This window comes from Electrona antarctica (assembly GCF_951216825.1).
Source record: "Electrona antarctica genome assembly, chromosome: 8".
Lineage (NCBI taxonomy): Eukaryota > Metazoa > Chordata > Actinopteri > Myctophiformes > Myctophidae > Electrona > Electrona antarctica.
In genome coordinates this window covers 21,030,658-21,046,838 of record NC_136789.1, presented here as the reverse complement: position 1 = coordinate 21,046,838, position 16,181 = coordinate 21,030,658, and the positions used below count along the sequence as shown (strand labels likewise).

General features: G+C 39.6%; 1 protein-coding gene across 1 annotated transcript; it reads right to left on the bottom strand.

The window, feature by feature from the left end:
- Positions 1 to 537: 537 nt before the first annotated feature.
- On the bottom strand, positions 538 to 15,292 carry mpzl1l (myelin protein zero-like 1 like). Its single transcript, XM_079507907.1, has 6 exons — positions 15,103 to 15,292; positions 12,815 to 12,984; positions 9,019 to 9,226; positions 8,324 to 8,453; positions 5,641 to 5,743; positions 538 to 3,653 (listed from the first exon to the last, which is right to left on the bottom strand). Exons 1-6 carry the CDS (start codon positions 15,173 to 15,175, stop codon positions 3,552 to 3,554), a joined length of 786 nt encoding a protein of 261 aa, XP_079364033.1. The 5' UTR covers positions 15,176 to 15,292; the 3' UTR covers positions 538 to 3,551.
- Positions 15,293 to 16,181: the final 889 nt, after the last annotated feature.

The following is a 16,181-nucleotide window of genomic DNA, read 5'->3' as shown; positions in this document are numbered from 1 at the left end:
ACTGGTGTAATATGGTCTCTGGAACGGGTATTGGTAAGTAGGCGGGCAGCTGAGTTCTGGACATATTGCAGTTTATTGATATTGATATTTATTATTTCTAATACACAATTTCATACCATATTTGATTAAAAAAAAAGATGCAAATCATGAAAAAACATAGTATACTAAGTAGTCTTTCATGATTTGCATCTTTTTTTTTATCGTCGAAAATTATGAAAAATGACATACTATACTACTATAGTACTTTGTTGAAAATCATAAAAAACGAATAAGGCCATCACACACTTAGCACATTCAATATCAAATGACACTGATCATCCCCTGCAACGCTTCTTCAACCTCATGCAATCTGGAACGTTGGGGTTGAAAAAGGGTTGAAAAATGCCCCCTCAGCCATCGTCGCAGCATTAAACAAACCTCAACCGATTCATAGGAAGGCTTCTGTATACAGTGGGGACCTCATATTTATGTAGTCTTGGCGATATGCATTGATTAGACATTTTTCTCAGAGTTGATAATAATCACAAGTACATAGAACATTGGCCAGGAATAGGTTTTTTATAAAAATTTGAACACTGGATACAGAGGCGATTTTATGCGTATAAAAAGGAAATACAATAAAGAAAAATAAATGAATCTTATCTTTTCTATTCTGAGCAGATGTTCAAGTAAGCGTATGAAATGTAAAAGGCACTAAATGTACAACATTCCAGTTTTAAACACCAAACACAAGGCAAAGGTCATTCAGAGATGAAGGAAAATAAAGTCACAGGGCATTTGTAGTCTTCTGAATGCAAGACATAGTGCAGATTTTACAACATAACACAAAACACTCCTTACCATCCCAAAACACAACATACTAGACATACTAGACAGAGTAGAATGACTACCACAGACAGCATTCATTCAAACCGCAAACAATATCTGCTGCATTTGAGGTCTGATAAACTGAATATCTTTTATAGTTAACATCACTTCTACACTGCAACAAGTCAAACAGGAGCAAATGGACCAGCGTTAGATGTTGTCAGTGTCATGCACACATTTTTGCGTTTTTGAAATGAAGCCCAAAATGGCAAAATAGTGAAAATCAAAATAGAAAAGATATCTGGAAATCTATTTACTGTTTGTGTAATGTGTCTGTCAAATAATTAAGAGAGAACATAAAGCATAATGTACTTACAACTTCTATTGCTAAAATATATGTTTCTAGGACAAGACATTGGAATGAGTTACAGTAAATAGCACTATATCTTACAGAAGCGAGAAATATATACAAATATTGGTCAAAAATGGAAATTTACTGCATTAAGGAATCAACTAGATTACACTAAAGGCAAGACTGGATGTACAAATACCATGACTGTGAGTAGCCAAACATTTACGGAAGTAATTGTTAAATGTAACACATTTTTAAGAGTTTCAAGACATACCAGTGATTTGGAATGCAATTTAAAGCTTAAAAGCATCTCGAAGGTACAAAGCTAAATATGGGAATGTAATATTGTATATTTGGCCATTTACTATAAAACAAATAACACCTTTACAGACATTTGAACAAGTTCTCATAATGGTGCCATATTATACATGAAATGCCTTACATGCAGTGTTTTTATTTTTTGTTGATTTGTACTGTAGTATTTTTTGTTGATTTGTACTGTAGTATTTTTTCTTTTACATTTCACCTTAATTGAACTTATTTCAACATATTTAGAATGACGCATAAATAGTCAACCTCTTATATTCAACTGCCCTCAGGATCTATAGTGACGACGACACAAAGCTCTCAGTATCGAAAACAAGCATTTTTAGATGTGACAAAATCATAAAAATGACATTGCCGTAATGTGTATGTATGTACGCCATAATGCATATTTATATAGAGCGCCCGAAGTCCTGACGTCACTCGCTCATCCCCTGGTTCGTGGAAGTTTTTCTCTATGGAGAATAGCATGCGGTCATCTTTTGTGGACCAAAAATAAACAAACTGTCTCTGCGAAATTGTCGGGGAGGTGGCTCTGTATCGTTTACGACAGTCATATTTCATGTAATTTGTTTCTGAGAAAATGTAACTAATTCAGCAGCAGTAACAATAGCGTTTTCTCTCAGTCAGTTGATTCTTCATATCGATATGAGTGAAACGGCCAGGATGATTTGTTTATTTTTCAAACACAGTTCTTATATGAGGGGATCTAAAATCCCCCTATGGGGATTACAATGCAAATAGAAAAAGCCAGTGGACTTAGCGGCCTCTACCGATATTGACGTCAGACTTCGGTGCTCTATATGTACATTTTCAAACAAGCACCGATAGCCAGAGCAGCCACTCAAATATGGGGCTTTTTTTTAGTGTGGTAAAAAGTCATACACTGGAGAAGGCCAAAGAGAAAGGCAGTATTTTCAAAAAGGTACCACAATAAAATGCTAGAACCTAGCACAACATTTTAAGCATTCACAGTAAAATGTCAGGGACACCATTATATATTTTAAATCGCTGAACTATAATTGGTTGAGCACCAAATCTGTATGACTTGAGGCAATACAAAATGTCCACACTGCTACCAAGCACAACAGTGGAGACCGATTTATGTGGCATGAAGTCTTTAAATTGACAGGATTTTACTGTACATACAGCAGTGGTTCTGTTAGTGTGGTCCGGGAACCCCCAGGGGTCCTTGAGGGGGTGTCCCCAGGTTGAGAACCACCGACATGAAGTACACACAAAACACTGCTAATGGGGCACGCTACCAAAACTACAGACAGCTTTCTCACATTGGTTACAACTACTAATAGCCTTATTTAATGTATTGTATGTCGAATAGCAAATTAGCGATCTTCAGTAGCTCATTTCTTTTAAAATTTTGACATACAGTACAATAAAAAGCAAGTCTTTTGCAGACCTACAAAGGTGACTGTAACAGAAACATAGTAACCAAAAAAGGGGTCTGTGGCCTAATAAATGTCGATTTGGGTCCTTGACATGAAAAAGTTTGAGAACCACTGGTCTAATAGAATAAAAAGTATTTCTTTGCATTTGAAGACAGTGTGTGGGAGTTTTTTCTGTGCCTACAGTATAATGACATGCCCAGAAAGTAGGGTCAAAATTAAAGTGGTTAAAATCATCTCACATTCATCTGGTTGTTGCAAATGAATGGACTTCCAGCCACTATTTTGAGTTGTTTGTTGTGTTGATATTTTTTGTATTATCACGATCCCTGCACTGTAAAAGCCACCTCAAGTATGTGGACATTACAAGTTGTTACATGCTGTTAACTGCAAACGGTAATGTTGTTTTTTTAAGGCCACTGTCTTGGCCCCTTCATGCTAGTTTATCACACGATGGAATGGAAATGGAATGCTTTCAGAGGACTAAAAGGAAAAGTACAACTAAAATGTATAAATCAAACCTGTGCCGATTCTTTCCTCGTCCTTTAGATATACAACCCCTCCCCTCCCCCAGCCCAATCCCAAGAGCAGCTGATCGAGAGGTCTGGTCCTTTATTTTTTGTTAGTTTTCTTTTTTTGGTCCACATTTCCACACCCCCTCCTCTTCAGTTTTTCCTAATGTCAGCGTAGACCACTGGCTCCATCTTATGGATCGAGTTGGGAAGGTTCATGCCTGAGTGATCCAACTGGGCGTATATCACCGGCCCCTTTGAACAGAATGGGAGAGAGGGAAAAGGAAAAGATGAGGAAATTAGTTGGCCTAACAGACCAAGCACAATATAAAAACACATTTCAGGCACATGAAACAATGGACCATGCAGATCATATGGATTTGATGCAGTCTGTCTGGACTGAAACCATCACAAAATGACATGTGTAACGCCAGCTCTAGGACTGTGATTAAAAAAATCACACCTAACATGATCCGCAATTCGGTCTTGACCTTGACTTCAAATCGTGACATTTGTGTGGTTCGGGGGGGGGAAAGATCTGATGACTTTGGCATGAGACCAGGTTGCATTTGTTATACAGGACTCTCACCTTACATACACCTGCACATTACCTCAGAACACCATCTTCTAATAGTCTCAAATAGCAATTCATTGGAGCAAGAAAAGCTGATCTTTCTTCACATTTTTCTTCAGTTTAAATTCAAACACCCAACAGAAGTACATTCAAGACTCAAGTTAACTCTTGACACTAGTTTGCAATTGATTATTTAGCTGCATTCTTGACAAATTAGTCTGCAACTAGAAAAAGTGCCCTTCTGGGCACAGGTCTCCACCAGGAGGATAGGAGTGTGTGTGATGTTTGGCAAAATGTTTAGGAGTAATATAGTCATGTTTTGCGTGTGTGTGTGTGTGTGTGTGTGTGTGTGTGTGTGTGTGTGTGTGTGTGTGTGTGTGTGTGTGTGTGTGTGTGTGTGTGTGTGTGAGACGCGGCTTGGCCTGTTGTAGCGCCACCATGAGGCTGATTTGAAAACTGTCATTTCTTCCTCAGCCTAGTGGGAATATGCATGCAGTTTCACCGCGATCGGACGCTGCGTTGAGTAGTTGTGGCGATTTGTACAAAACGGGTACAAAGCGGGCTACTCCTGAAAAGTTTAGAAGCCAATCTTAGGCAATGAAGGTGGATTATGAGAAATCAAACAAACCCGTCTTGATCACATGACTATGGAGAGCATGTGTATCGATTTGCGTGAAATTTGGATAAAATCTGAAGGAGTAATATTAGAAAATGTGTTTTACATATGTCGGCCTCCTGGTGGCGCTATAAAGAGCAGATGTGAAAAATTCCAGGCAAAGGTTTTTCCTTGGCCTCTAGGGAGTGTGCATACAAAGTTTTAGACAGATCTGTGCACAGTGTGCAGTTGGAGGTAAAACACTTTTCGGCCAGTTATAGCGCCACCATGAGGCTGAATTGAAAATGTTCACGTGGCATTTCTTCCTCGGCCTAGTGGGAATGTGCGTGCACAAATTCACGTAAATCACACGATGTGTTCATGATTTGCAGTATCATGTTTGAAACTGAGCACTCCTGCGAACTTTGGAAGCCAATCTTAGCCAATCAGGATGGAGTCTGAGAAATCTGAAAGACCCGTTTCGTTGAATGGCTCTAGACTGTGTACCAATTTGCGTGACGTTTGGACAAAATCTGTAGGTGTACTGTCCAAAAACTTGTTTTGCACAAAGCGGCCTTCTGGTGGCGCTATAACCGGCCGTTCTGGAAATTCTGGGGCAGAGGTTCATCGTTGGCATCCAGGGAGTGTGTGTGCAAAATTTGGCATCGACCGGGTTAACGGTGCCGGAGATTAGCTGTTCACAGACGGACGGACACACGGACGGACGGACGGACGGAGTGCAAAACATACTCTCTCCCCATGCCTTCGGCTTGGTGGAGACAATTACAAAGCCAGTGTTTGTTTCGTCTGGTAAGGCACCTTACGAATCTTTATGCTGAATCTGTGCAACAGTTAACAATAAAGCTTTAGGGGTAGTTACTGTGATTTCAGTTCCAATGCTTAATATATGCTTTTAGATCGGCTATTTTTGACATGTTAAACTATTAAGTATAAATCAGGCTTAAAATCGGTTTAATTTAGTCGCAAGTCTTTGGTTTGAGATAGGCTTTAGCCACCTCCTGTATTGTGTTGTGGTGTTGTGGAGGTGGCATTCAGTGGATCCCAGCTCCTACCTGCAGTGGGCCCGAGGGGCTGCTACATCGGGAGCTCTCCAAGTTTGACTCCTTCTTCCGCGGTTGCGGTGCGTGAGAGCTCACGCTCTCCGTGGAAGTACATCTATTTAAGGTGTTTGTGATTCAGCAATTTGGGGCAGTTCAGGAAGCATTGGTGCGCAGAGAAATGGTAAGATTCGACAAAGACAAATATGGGAAGACAGACAAAAAAAGACAAATAAAGAGATGACACATGGACATGAATGCGATGTGAACAAAATAGCATGATAGTTGCCTTATAGGCAGATATGCTAAAAAGGAATGACAGGCATTTGGCAAAGACAATGCATGGGGTATGGTTGGGCATGAACATTTGAATATTCCATTGTCCTAATGCAAGATGCTATTCAAAAATGTGCATAATAAAAGGGTGAGAGCTATGAGGTTGAATTAAATTAAATTAAGAAGTAAATCAAATATTAAGCTACATTGTGACAGAATTGCAAACAGGAAAGTTTGTTTTACAAAAGATGCTTGTTGCACAATGGTTGTTGAAATTAGTTTCTCTTCTTTGTTCTTTGTTTCGTCATTTCCTTTCTAACAAACTTTTCAACTAATTCTATCATAAATCGATAATGACAATTATGGGTTATTTCTTTAATCAACATTTAAGATTTATAATAACTCAAGCCACCACCACCCCCCTAGTATTGGCATGTCTGTGTAGTTATTAACAAAGAACTGAACTTCTTCAGTAGAGCCTCACAGTAAATTCATCTAATGTCCACAGTAAAGTCAAGATACAGTATGCAAGCGTTCACATCTCTATCTGTTCGATCACATCTTTTCAATATGAAAAGGTCAAGGTAGGTAGTTGAACCCTTCTAGTTGCAAGCCACACACACACACACACACACACACACACACACACACACACACACACACACACACACACACACACACACACACACACACACACACACACACACACACACACACACACACACACACACACACACACACACACACACACACACACACACACACACACACACACACACACACTTAAGCCTTAATAAAATGTGCAACAGGCATGTAATAAGTTTGTTAGTAATGGAAAAAGAAAACATGACAAAAAATCAATGTGTGAGTTAGTGGTTAGTTTGACATGGAATAATGAATGTGGCAGATGGCAATTGACAGATGAATAGTAGCAGGCATCAAGCGAAGCTTAGAGATGCTGTTAAGTAGAATGTCTCAATGTGTTGCGTGATCAAATATGTGATGTTATGTTATGTTATGGGATTTATGTCTTCCTTGATATACTGTAGGCACCGTTACAAAGAATTACGTCTACTTTAGACACCCGACAGTGACGCTGAAAGCAACCGATTTAAAAACTGGATATTTCAGCCTACCAACACCACTGTGCTCGATGAAGTACACTAGTACAGTATAAAATATTAGTGATTGCTTGGTATTTTCATTGTGTAATTTTATTTTTAGGAATTTGGTTCACTCACAGGCTTGACTTCACATTTGTTTTTAGAAGTTTTTGAATTAATTCAAGATGTTAAATATCTCTCTTTAGAGACAAGCAACTGTTACTTCCATCCTGGTGCTTTCAATTAAATTTGTAGGCATCCATTTAACCGCTTAAGCCCTATTCCTACAAATACATAACACAACGTGAAGCGAGCTTGTGGATCTGCTATTTTTAGTTCCAAAGGTTGTTGAACATTTATGAAATTTTCACCTGACATTCCTAAAATAGTTGAATGTGATTAAGCTAGGTTTTGTGACACTTCAAGTCTGTTAGAGATGGTTGCAGGGTCAAACAATATTAGGCGGATTAAATGTAGTATTCCATTTGCAGAGCGTTTCCGTTTAACACACACACTTGTTATTGAAATAATCGTAAAGCCAAAACACAGATATACTGAACTCAGCACCCATGCAGAAAGAGATAGGGTGTTAAAGGTCTGATGACAAACTGTCACTGAGTGACTAAGAAAAACCCAAAGGCAGAGAAAACAGGAACGGAAACAAACGTATTTTTGCAGATCCCCCTCAAGCACACCAGGCCATGAGCTCCTTTCAACACAGACACACAGAATGCTTACAGGATGAGATTCTTATGAACCTTAGGATGCACTTTTTTAAAGACTGTGTAGTTTAGAGCTCGACCAATATATTGGTTTGGCAGGTATATCTGAAATTATTTTACATGTTTGACAACATCAGGATTGGCAGTCATGCAGCTGTCAAAAAAACATTGGTTCTTTGCTAAAAAATAGTAATCCAAAAAGCAATGTTAATTTGTGTATTTTATATATATTTTCTTGCTTGACTGTATGTGTATATAAAGACAAAATGTTTTGTGTATTTATGGTATCTTTTTTTAAATTATAAGTAATACATAAATAAAAACAAATACAAAATTGGAATCATCAGAACCAAACATCTACCATCATTCAGGCTCTAAGGCTAAGCAGTTCTTTGACTGAATTTTTTAGCTCTACTAATTCAAATCATGTTAGAACTACACAGAGTGGATTGTGGCAATGTTAAAAAAGTCCATTGCCAAATGCCAAGTGTCTGTTTTCCTTGTGCAATCAAACCTGCACCACTTGAAATGTGCGATGATAATCACCCCAATTGTGTGCGACATCCCTTGAAATAACTAATAAGTTAAACAACGTACCCTTCGTAATCAAGGCGAGTCTGATGTCTCTTTATGATGAGGCAGGTGACCACGGCAATAACGATGAGTCCGATGACAGCGCCACAAACGGCTCCCACGATAACAGCAGTGCTGTTCTGAGGAAGGGACTCTGGACAGGAAAAACAACAACATTAACCACTTAACCCATTTTGACCTGAGATCAGATTCTAAAATGTCTTCTACATCCTGACAGTTTTCTGAAAAAGCTATGTTTCTATGTCAGTCCTTCTTCGATTTTTCAAAAATAGCAGACCTACAAGCTTGTAGGGCGCCACTCGGTGGCGCGCTATGAGCTTGTAGATCTGCTATTTTTCAATAGCTAAAGCATAACATAATGCTAACACCAAAAGGGGTTCCTGCCTAAAATGGGTTAAACCACGGTTTATCAACGTTGGGTGCGGGAACCGCAAGGGGTCCAAAATGTCTATAACTCTTGAGTGCGCGCAAATGGAAACAAATTACATTGGACGGTCGGTGACATGTCCATTTGGTTCCGCTGGCACACTCTCAGAGTTACTGGTAAATGAACACTGAACAGTGAGGATTGGGGTCCCGCTCATGTGATGTTTGTGGTTGTGCTCAAATTGTGTTCCTTGCCAGAAATATGAGCCCCACACCACATATAACAAATCATTAATACCAGCTTCAGCTGCTTTGCTCGACAGCACATTTACCTCTCAGAACGACCTTGAGCTCTGTGCGAGACGGCGTGCCCGACACGTCCGGGGGGTTCTTCACGTCACAGAAGTACGTGCCGTTGTCGTTGAAGTGCGCCTGGACCAGCTGGATGGAGGCGTCCTTCTTGTTGAGGTCCCCGATAAACTGCACCCTTTGTTTGTACGGTTCCGATGGGAAAGCCTTCCCATTTCCAAAGTAGAAAATCTGCAGGAACAAGGGGTGGGATGGAACTTAGTCAACCACGTGAACCCATATCTGGACATGTGATGACAGGCAAACATTTGGCAAAACAAAATTGCGGATCTGCAACAATATCACAATGTGCATTGATTTAATTTTTTTATTACTTTTAATCAAATAATAATCACACCCATGTGAAGTGAGGGGCGCTCTTATTAGGCACCAAATCCTTTAAACCCATTATACCTACCTTATACCGACCTTGAAACATACCTTAGTTACGTCACCAATAATAGTGGTCCCTTATTGGCCAAGGCCCAAGGGTTTGCACCGTCATACCGACAGCCGATTTGCTAAAGCACATATTACTTAAATTCTCCATTCATTGTCGATGGCCGTATGTGTTCAAACAGAATCTACACTATAGGTGTTTATAGGAGGGGTTAGCGCCCCTCAATAATGAAGTGCATTCTTTCATCTATCTACCGGTATCTATAAATGTAATCCATGTAACTCGAGAACCGTTTGCGCCAGCAACTTCAAACGTGTTCCACAGTCACCAGACTCACCACCACAGGGAGTGCAGTGCCCGGCCTTGAGTCGGTTGGATAAACCATTGTCCAGAACCAGCACAAAAGCCTCTGGACAGGGCCCAAATCAGCAAATTGATCACACTTGATCATCCCTAGGTCTCCATATGGAGCTGGTATAAAAAAAATAGTAACAAATGTACATGTGCATGTTTTCCCTGCAGTAGCTAAGTTAGGTAAACTTTTTGTGAACAGCTTCACAGTAGGTTAGGCCAGCAACTCTACATCTGACCTGAGTGACCTCAAACCCTTAGATCTCCATATATGGATATATTTCAGAACCTGTTCTGACATTCCATATGTTGATCCTTCCCCATCCATTAAAATGTCAAAACTCTAGACGGGCCTCCCCCAAAGTTATTAATGCAGCGGCGCCCGGCAGCCGGCGAAAACTAGAGTTCTCAACAGGCCCACCTGTCCATTCAAACTCTAGACGGGCCTGCCCCAAAGTTATTAGTGCAACTGCGCCCTGCAGCCAACAAAGAGAGTTCTCAACAGACCCGAAAATTAAGGCCCGGCCCTACCTGGGGTCCTGGGCCCTCATCAAACCCTGTACACTCAAGAGAATGTCCCAGCTACCACCCTTAGATCTCCATATACTGTATGGAGCTGACCTGTTCTGACATTCCACATGTCTTACTGGTATATTTATTTTTGTGTATGTGTATATATATATATATATATATATATATATATATATATATATATATATATATATATATATATATATATAGATATATTAAGGCTGTCAAAGTTAACGCGTTAATCGTGCGTTAACTCAACGTCCTTTTAACGGCGTGAATTTAATTAACGCGCGATTAACGCACACAGAACGGTTGAGAGACGCATGCATCTGAATGCAGGCAGGCAATTCCAATAGCCCCGCCTCTCTCTCATCCCCCCCCCCCCCCCACTCTCTCTCTACCATTCCCACACTCAGTCCGGAGTACCGTCAGTACTATAGGGCAGTTGAGCTGTGAGCAGAGGCTGAATGCCTCCGTTCGGCTCGTTATTAATTAATTTGCTTCACAATGTGTTAGATCAGAAGCTCTTTGAAGTGGGCATTGGGCAAAAGCAAAACTCTGGCAGTTTTGGTTGACAAACATAGTTAGTTAGTTGTGAAAGCTTGATGCTAATCATGCTACACAGACCATGCTAATGAGTGCTAAAGCTAATGTTGACTTGCAGGAGAGAGAGGGGCAGGGGCTCGTGTGTGTGTGTGCCCGTGCGTGCGTGTGTGAGTGTGTGTTGAGTTTATGATTTTGTTTCCCTCTTCCATGGCATTTGCAATAAAGCAAGCATTCTCCCATTTTGAGTATTTAAAACTTGAAAAGACCACCAGTGGTCCCTGAGGGGATTCCAGGTGGCCCACAGCTAAATGATGGAGGGTTGGTAACCAAATGAACCCTTATAGATCTTTAACTCTCAAGAGTTGAATAATTGTTAAACAAATGCATTACTTAAAGTTAATTTACAAGAAGTCTACACAATTAGAGAACATGTTATTTTGATCAACATACAGCCTGTTATCTCTCCTAATGGTACCAACATCAATACAGTTCTTTAGTTTGGGTCAGGAAGGCTAAATGTCATGGTGGTCCGTGGCTGAAATGCAGAATAAATAATGGACCTTGATATGAAAAATCTTGAAAACCACTGATTTAAGGTATATTTAGAACGGATAAAAAATATGCGATTAATTTGCGATTAATTTGCGATTAATCGGCGATTAACTATGGGCAATCATGCGATTAATCGCGATTAAATATTTTAATCGACTGACAGGCCTAATATATATATATATATATTCTTTATTTTGTGTTTACAGGAAGTAATTAAAAAAATGTTTTACCTGGGATGGCGATGATCATTTGATGAACAAATCCCCTGAACATGGGTTGATTATTCATCTAATCATTATTAATAGAAATATAGTAATGGATTTTAATTTGTCAGTTTTACACATCCCCAATATGTGTAGCATGCATGTTAACCCATTTTGACCCGAGATCAGATTCTAAAAATGTCTTCTACATCCTGACAGTTTTCTGAAAAAGCTATGTTTCTGTCAGTCGTTCTTCGATTTTTAAAAGATTGCAGACCTACAAGCTCGTAGCGCGCCACTCGGTGGCGCGCTATGAGCTTGTAGATCTGCTATTTTTCAATAGCTAAAGCATAACATAATGCTAACACCAAAAGGGGTTCCCGCCCAAAATGGGTTAAGGTAGCCACACACCTCACCAATGAGCACTGCAGGCTACTTTGCATAAGAAAAAACAATGTTTAATCTGCCGACTGGTTTGTGCTGAACTAAATGCTAGTTTGTTGAAATCTGTTGGAGTTTGAAACAGTCTCTTTGGTGGAGAAGTACCTTTACAAGTTCTCAAATAATGCCTAGCCATTTAATTAAATTTCCAATTGAATTTAGTAAAAGGAGAACGTATAAGCCAAAGACATTATTATTGTGACAGAGACATCAGACATGGTGTTTTTTCAGCTTCTAAAAAGGGGGAAGTGAGCTGTTTACAGGAAAAGGCTGGAGTGGGATTGAATCCTAAACCAGCAGGGGTCCAGTGGTTCCAGAGGCGGAAGTCTTTTAACCCCCATTCCCTGTTCAGTGAAAACATTCCCATAGCATTGAGCCAAACAATATTTGAAAGTAAATATTTTCACGTTACACTGACTGATGTATGAGGACTGCTTTGTTATGCGTTCACAATTGAAGTATTTGTGACATTTGTTATCGTACTATACATGAATTGATGTTCAAGTCAATGTTAGCCAAAATTGATACATCTAATCAAGCAAGGTACTGTGTTAAAGACATCTTAATTATCAAACAACACGTTGTTGTGAGCTTGTAGATTTTTATATATATATATATATATATATATATATATATATATATATATATATTTATTTATTTATTTGTAATAATAGCTAGCCTTAGCTTGTATTGTAACAAATTGTATCAAAGCAGCTACATTTTAAGAGGTTAAAAGATCAGATGAGGCAGTCTTACAGAAAAGGGACTTGCATCAGATCCAGCTGGTCGAAATGTCCACGTCACTGCAGCAAGACTGCTGACTACTTCGTTGGACTTGAAGGAACATTTAAGGATTCCTGTGGTACCGTTCTCGACTATCACTTCTTCCGGGGTATGCACGTCCACGGCTGATGCAGGATGTGTGCCTGTTAAAAAGATGGAGACAGACTACCAGTTAAAGCAGGGCAATACAAGAACAATATAACGATATGTATGGACCAGAGCCGACATTAAATGTCGTTATGTACCATCTAGTTCTAAATGTCCCTTAGTAAGTACACAATTCAATGATTTACCTCCATGTTAAACGACTTAATTGACTGAATAACACAGGGTTAAAAGGGGAAGCAACAAACTGACAAGATGATCTGGGTGAGTCATTTTGCCCTACATTTTGAAATATCCAATGAAAAGAAACAATATGTTTCAATATCTCATTGACAGTAAATGAATACATTTTTGAGTGCAGCACACTGGTGGAGCACCATTGATATCGTCCAGTGATTTGCTTGCAGTTGTAACAATATTAATTGGCGTGCTGGGAAGGGATTCCGGGAAACATTTAAAAAAACAATAACAGACAGTATCAGAGCCATCTTTCCACATCATCATCATAGCACACTCCCTCATTTAGTTCCATTAACCTAAACAGCTTTGTAACTGTTCAGGACTGTACTGTGAATGTGAAATAATATACAACTATGGGAGGGAGCAAGAATCTAAACATCTGAGCCAAATTGTCATACAAGGCATCACAATTACAGATCAAATGTGTTACATTTCCTAGGGCTGGGTGATATGACTTTGAATCAATATCATAATTATTTAAAACTTTTGCCTTACAAGTAATAAACAATTATTATTATTATATACGCTTTTTTTTACACTGCTGCAGCCCTCAGTTCTCTGACAAGGTCTGTGCTGTATATAATTATGGATACTACAACGTAGTGTAAATTATACATTTTCTACTTGATATAAAATAAATAAAACAAAAATCTAAATAAACTTGCTTCTCGATTAGTTGCTTAACCTACGTGAGCATGATTAATTCAGTTAGACGTTCTTAAATGATGGTTTTGGATATATTTATTATTTTCAGGTCATTGCCCAGACCTTATAAAACTGGTAGGCCTACATATAATCATATATGAAACTGAACAGGCTCCACTGTGTGTTCCTCCAGATGAGTTCTGTAATGGTGTCTCTGTTCTCACACCATAACGTCATTTATCTTGAGTATACTCTAAGCATTTAACCCATATCTTGTTGCCATCATTGTGTCAAGTGTAAGTAGCATTTTGTGATTTGCACTGATTTCTGCTGAGTATGGGGCTTCTGGTTTCCGTTCTGTATTGCTGAGAGGAAAGGAAACTACAGTGGACAGGCGGATATTTGCTCCCTAACATTTTCTCACACACACACACACGCGTAGAAAGAAATCACGCCACACACACACCATGTTATTGTTGTAATCAGGCCCGCATTACTAAATCTATAGGCCACAATGTGTCACAATTCAACAGTGATTTTACGCACATTACAATACGTTCTGGGAATACGTTACAATAGCAAAAGGAAATAACCTGCCCAGTGAATTTGTTTACGTTGCGGAAGCTAGTACTACCATTAGCCAGCAGTGAACTGATAATAGTCGAGGTGTTGCACCGAATGTGGTGACCAATCTAACTCGATCACTCCCGACTCGTCCCGAGGGAGAATAGTAACGCCAGCCAGGCCCAGGCCAGCCAGTTTGAATGATAACCGGATTGTAAATTACCACAAGCCTCAAACACCGACTAACGTGAAAGATCACCAGGTTCAATTTATTGTAATTTAATTTATGAGCTTCGCTTCGGACGTACCATCATCTCACGTTCACTAACTTCACGTTCGTGAGTCGACTAAAAATCTCCAGAAATAGCATAAACAACGACTCCTGCCGGCCACACAATTCGATAGTTCGCACATTCCGGTGTAAAATGGTAGCCCTTGGCTGTACAGTAGCATTTCAGTGTTACTGTGTAGTTACATATTTAAAAGTACGTTTCTTTTGAATAAATAACCCTGTAAACTGAAACGGATCACGTCGGTCAACGTAACGGCCCAAACTAAGCAAGTCGTACATCAGGTGATGCTTGTCAGGATATAATGAACCAGTGATCAGTGGGAGATAACGCTAGCTACTAACGCCCTATCTCAAATCCTAACATGTTTCACCAAAACGCTGTTACAACCCGGTCAGCGCCTCCATCGTTACTTACCGAATACTACGCATAGCGTCAATCCGCTCAATAAAAGGCATTTCCAAAAAGGGTGTAACCTCCTCGGCTCCATAATGTTGTAAACACGAATATTTCCTCAAACACTTTTTTTCTCCTGTGGTGCCAGCTAGCTTCGCCCTTCTTCTTGTGACTTTACAGGAAGCTGTTTAGATGCAGCGTTAGTGTGTTGCTGCCACCTAAAGGCCACATGAGTATAAGCACGTACCTAGTGGGTGCACACTGCACAGCCAGAGACTCACTGGTGCTACAGTGGTTCCCAAAGTGGGGTCCGGGGACCTCCAAGGGTCCTTGAGTGAGTTCCAGGGGGTCCCCAGCTAAATTATAGTTTGGAACCAAATGGACCCATGTGGGTCTGTAAGTCTTGAGTTAAATTAACTTTGATTTTACAATATAAATTGGGGGTCCGAGAGTTAAAAATGCCATTAAATGGAGGTCCGTATAATGAATGGTCAAACTGGGGGTCCTTGAAATTAAACTGCTTGAGAATATGGCTCTCTGGGGAAAGTCCCTGACTGCACCACCACACTCATCCTAAAGAACATTTCATGTTGGGGAGAAAAAAGTAACCAGAATTTAGAAGACAAACAGTTGTGCAGTGCCGATAATTTGTCCAGGTGTGTGATATAAATGGTTAATTTGTGATGTCTCTAGATTATTTTCGTGGCTTGATGTTTTAAGGGCCTGTGGGAAGAAAGTAAGAAACCTGAGAGAATAGATGTGTTGTCAATTTGTAGAAGATCTGGGCCCATGCAATTTGATACATTTTTGAAAAAGCCTTTTTGACAGAACATCAAGGCAGCAGGAGGAGGATTGCAGATGTTGTATAATTTCCTCCAATTTTTTTTGATTGGATAAAATTGTGTAATGTGTATTTCAATTCATTTTAAGCAAACAATGGCACAACACAGGAAGGGGAAAAAAAGAGAATGCAGACAAAATAGGAATGGAAAAATGTAAATGGAAAATGTGTTCTGTCTCATGATTGGATGGCTGATGTCCCATGCGCGACATGTGTTTTGTTTAATAAATTATACCCGGAGAGAAAACATTTTTGATGT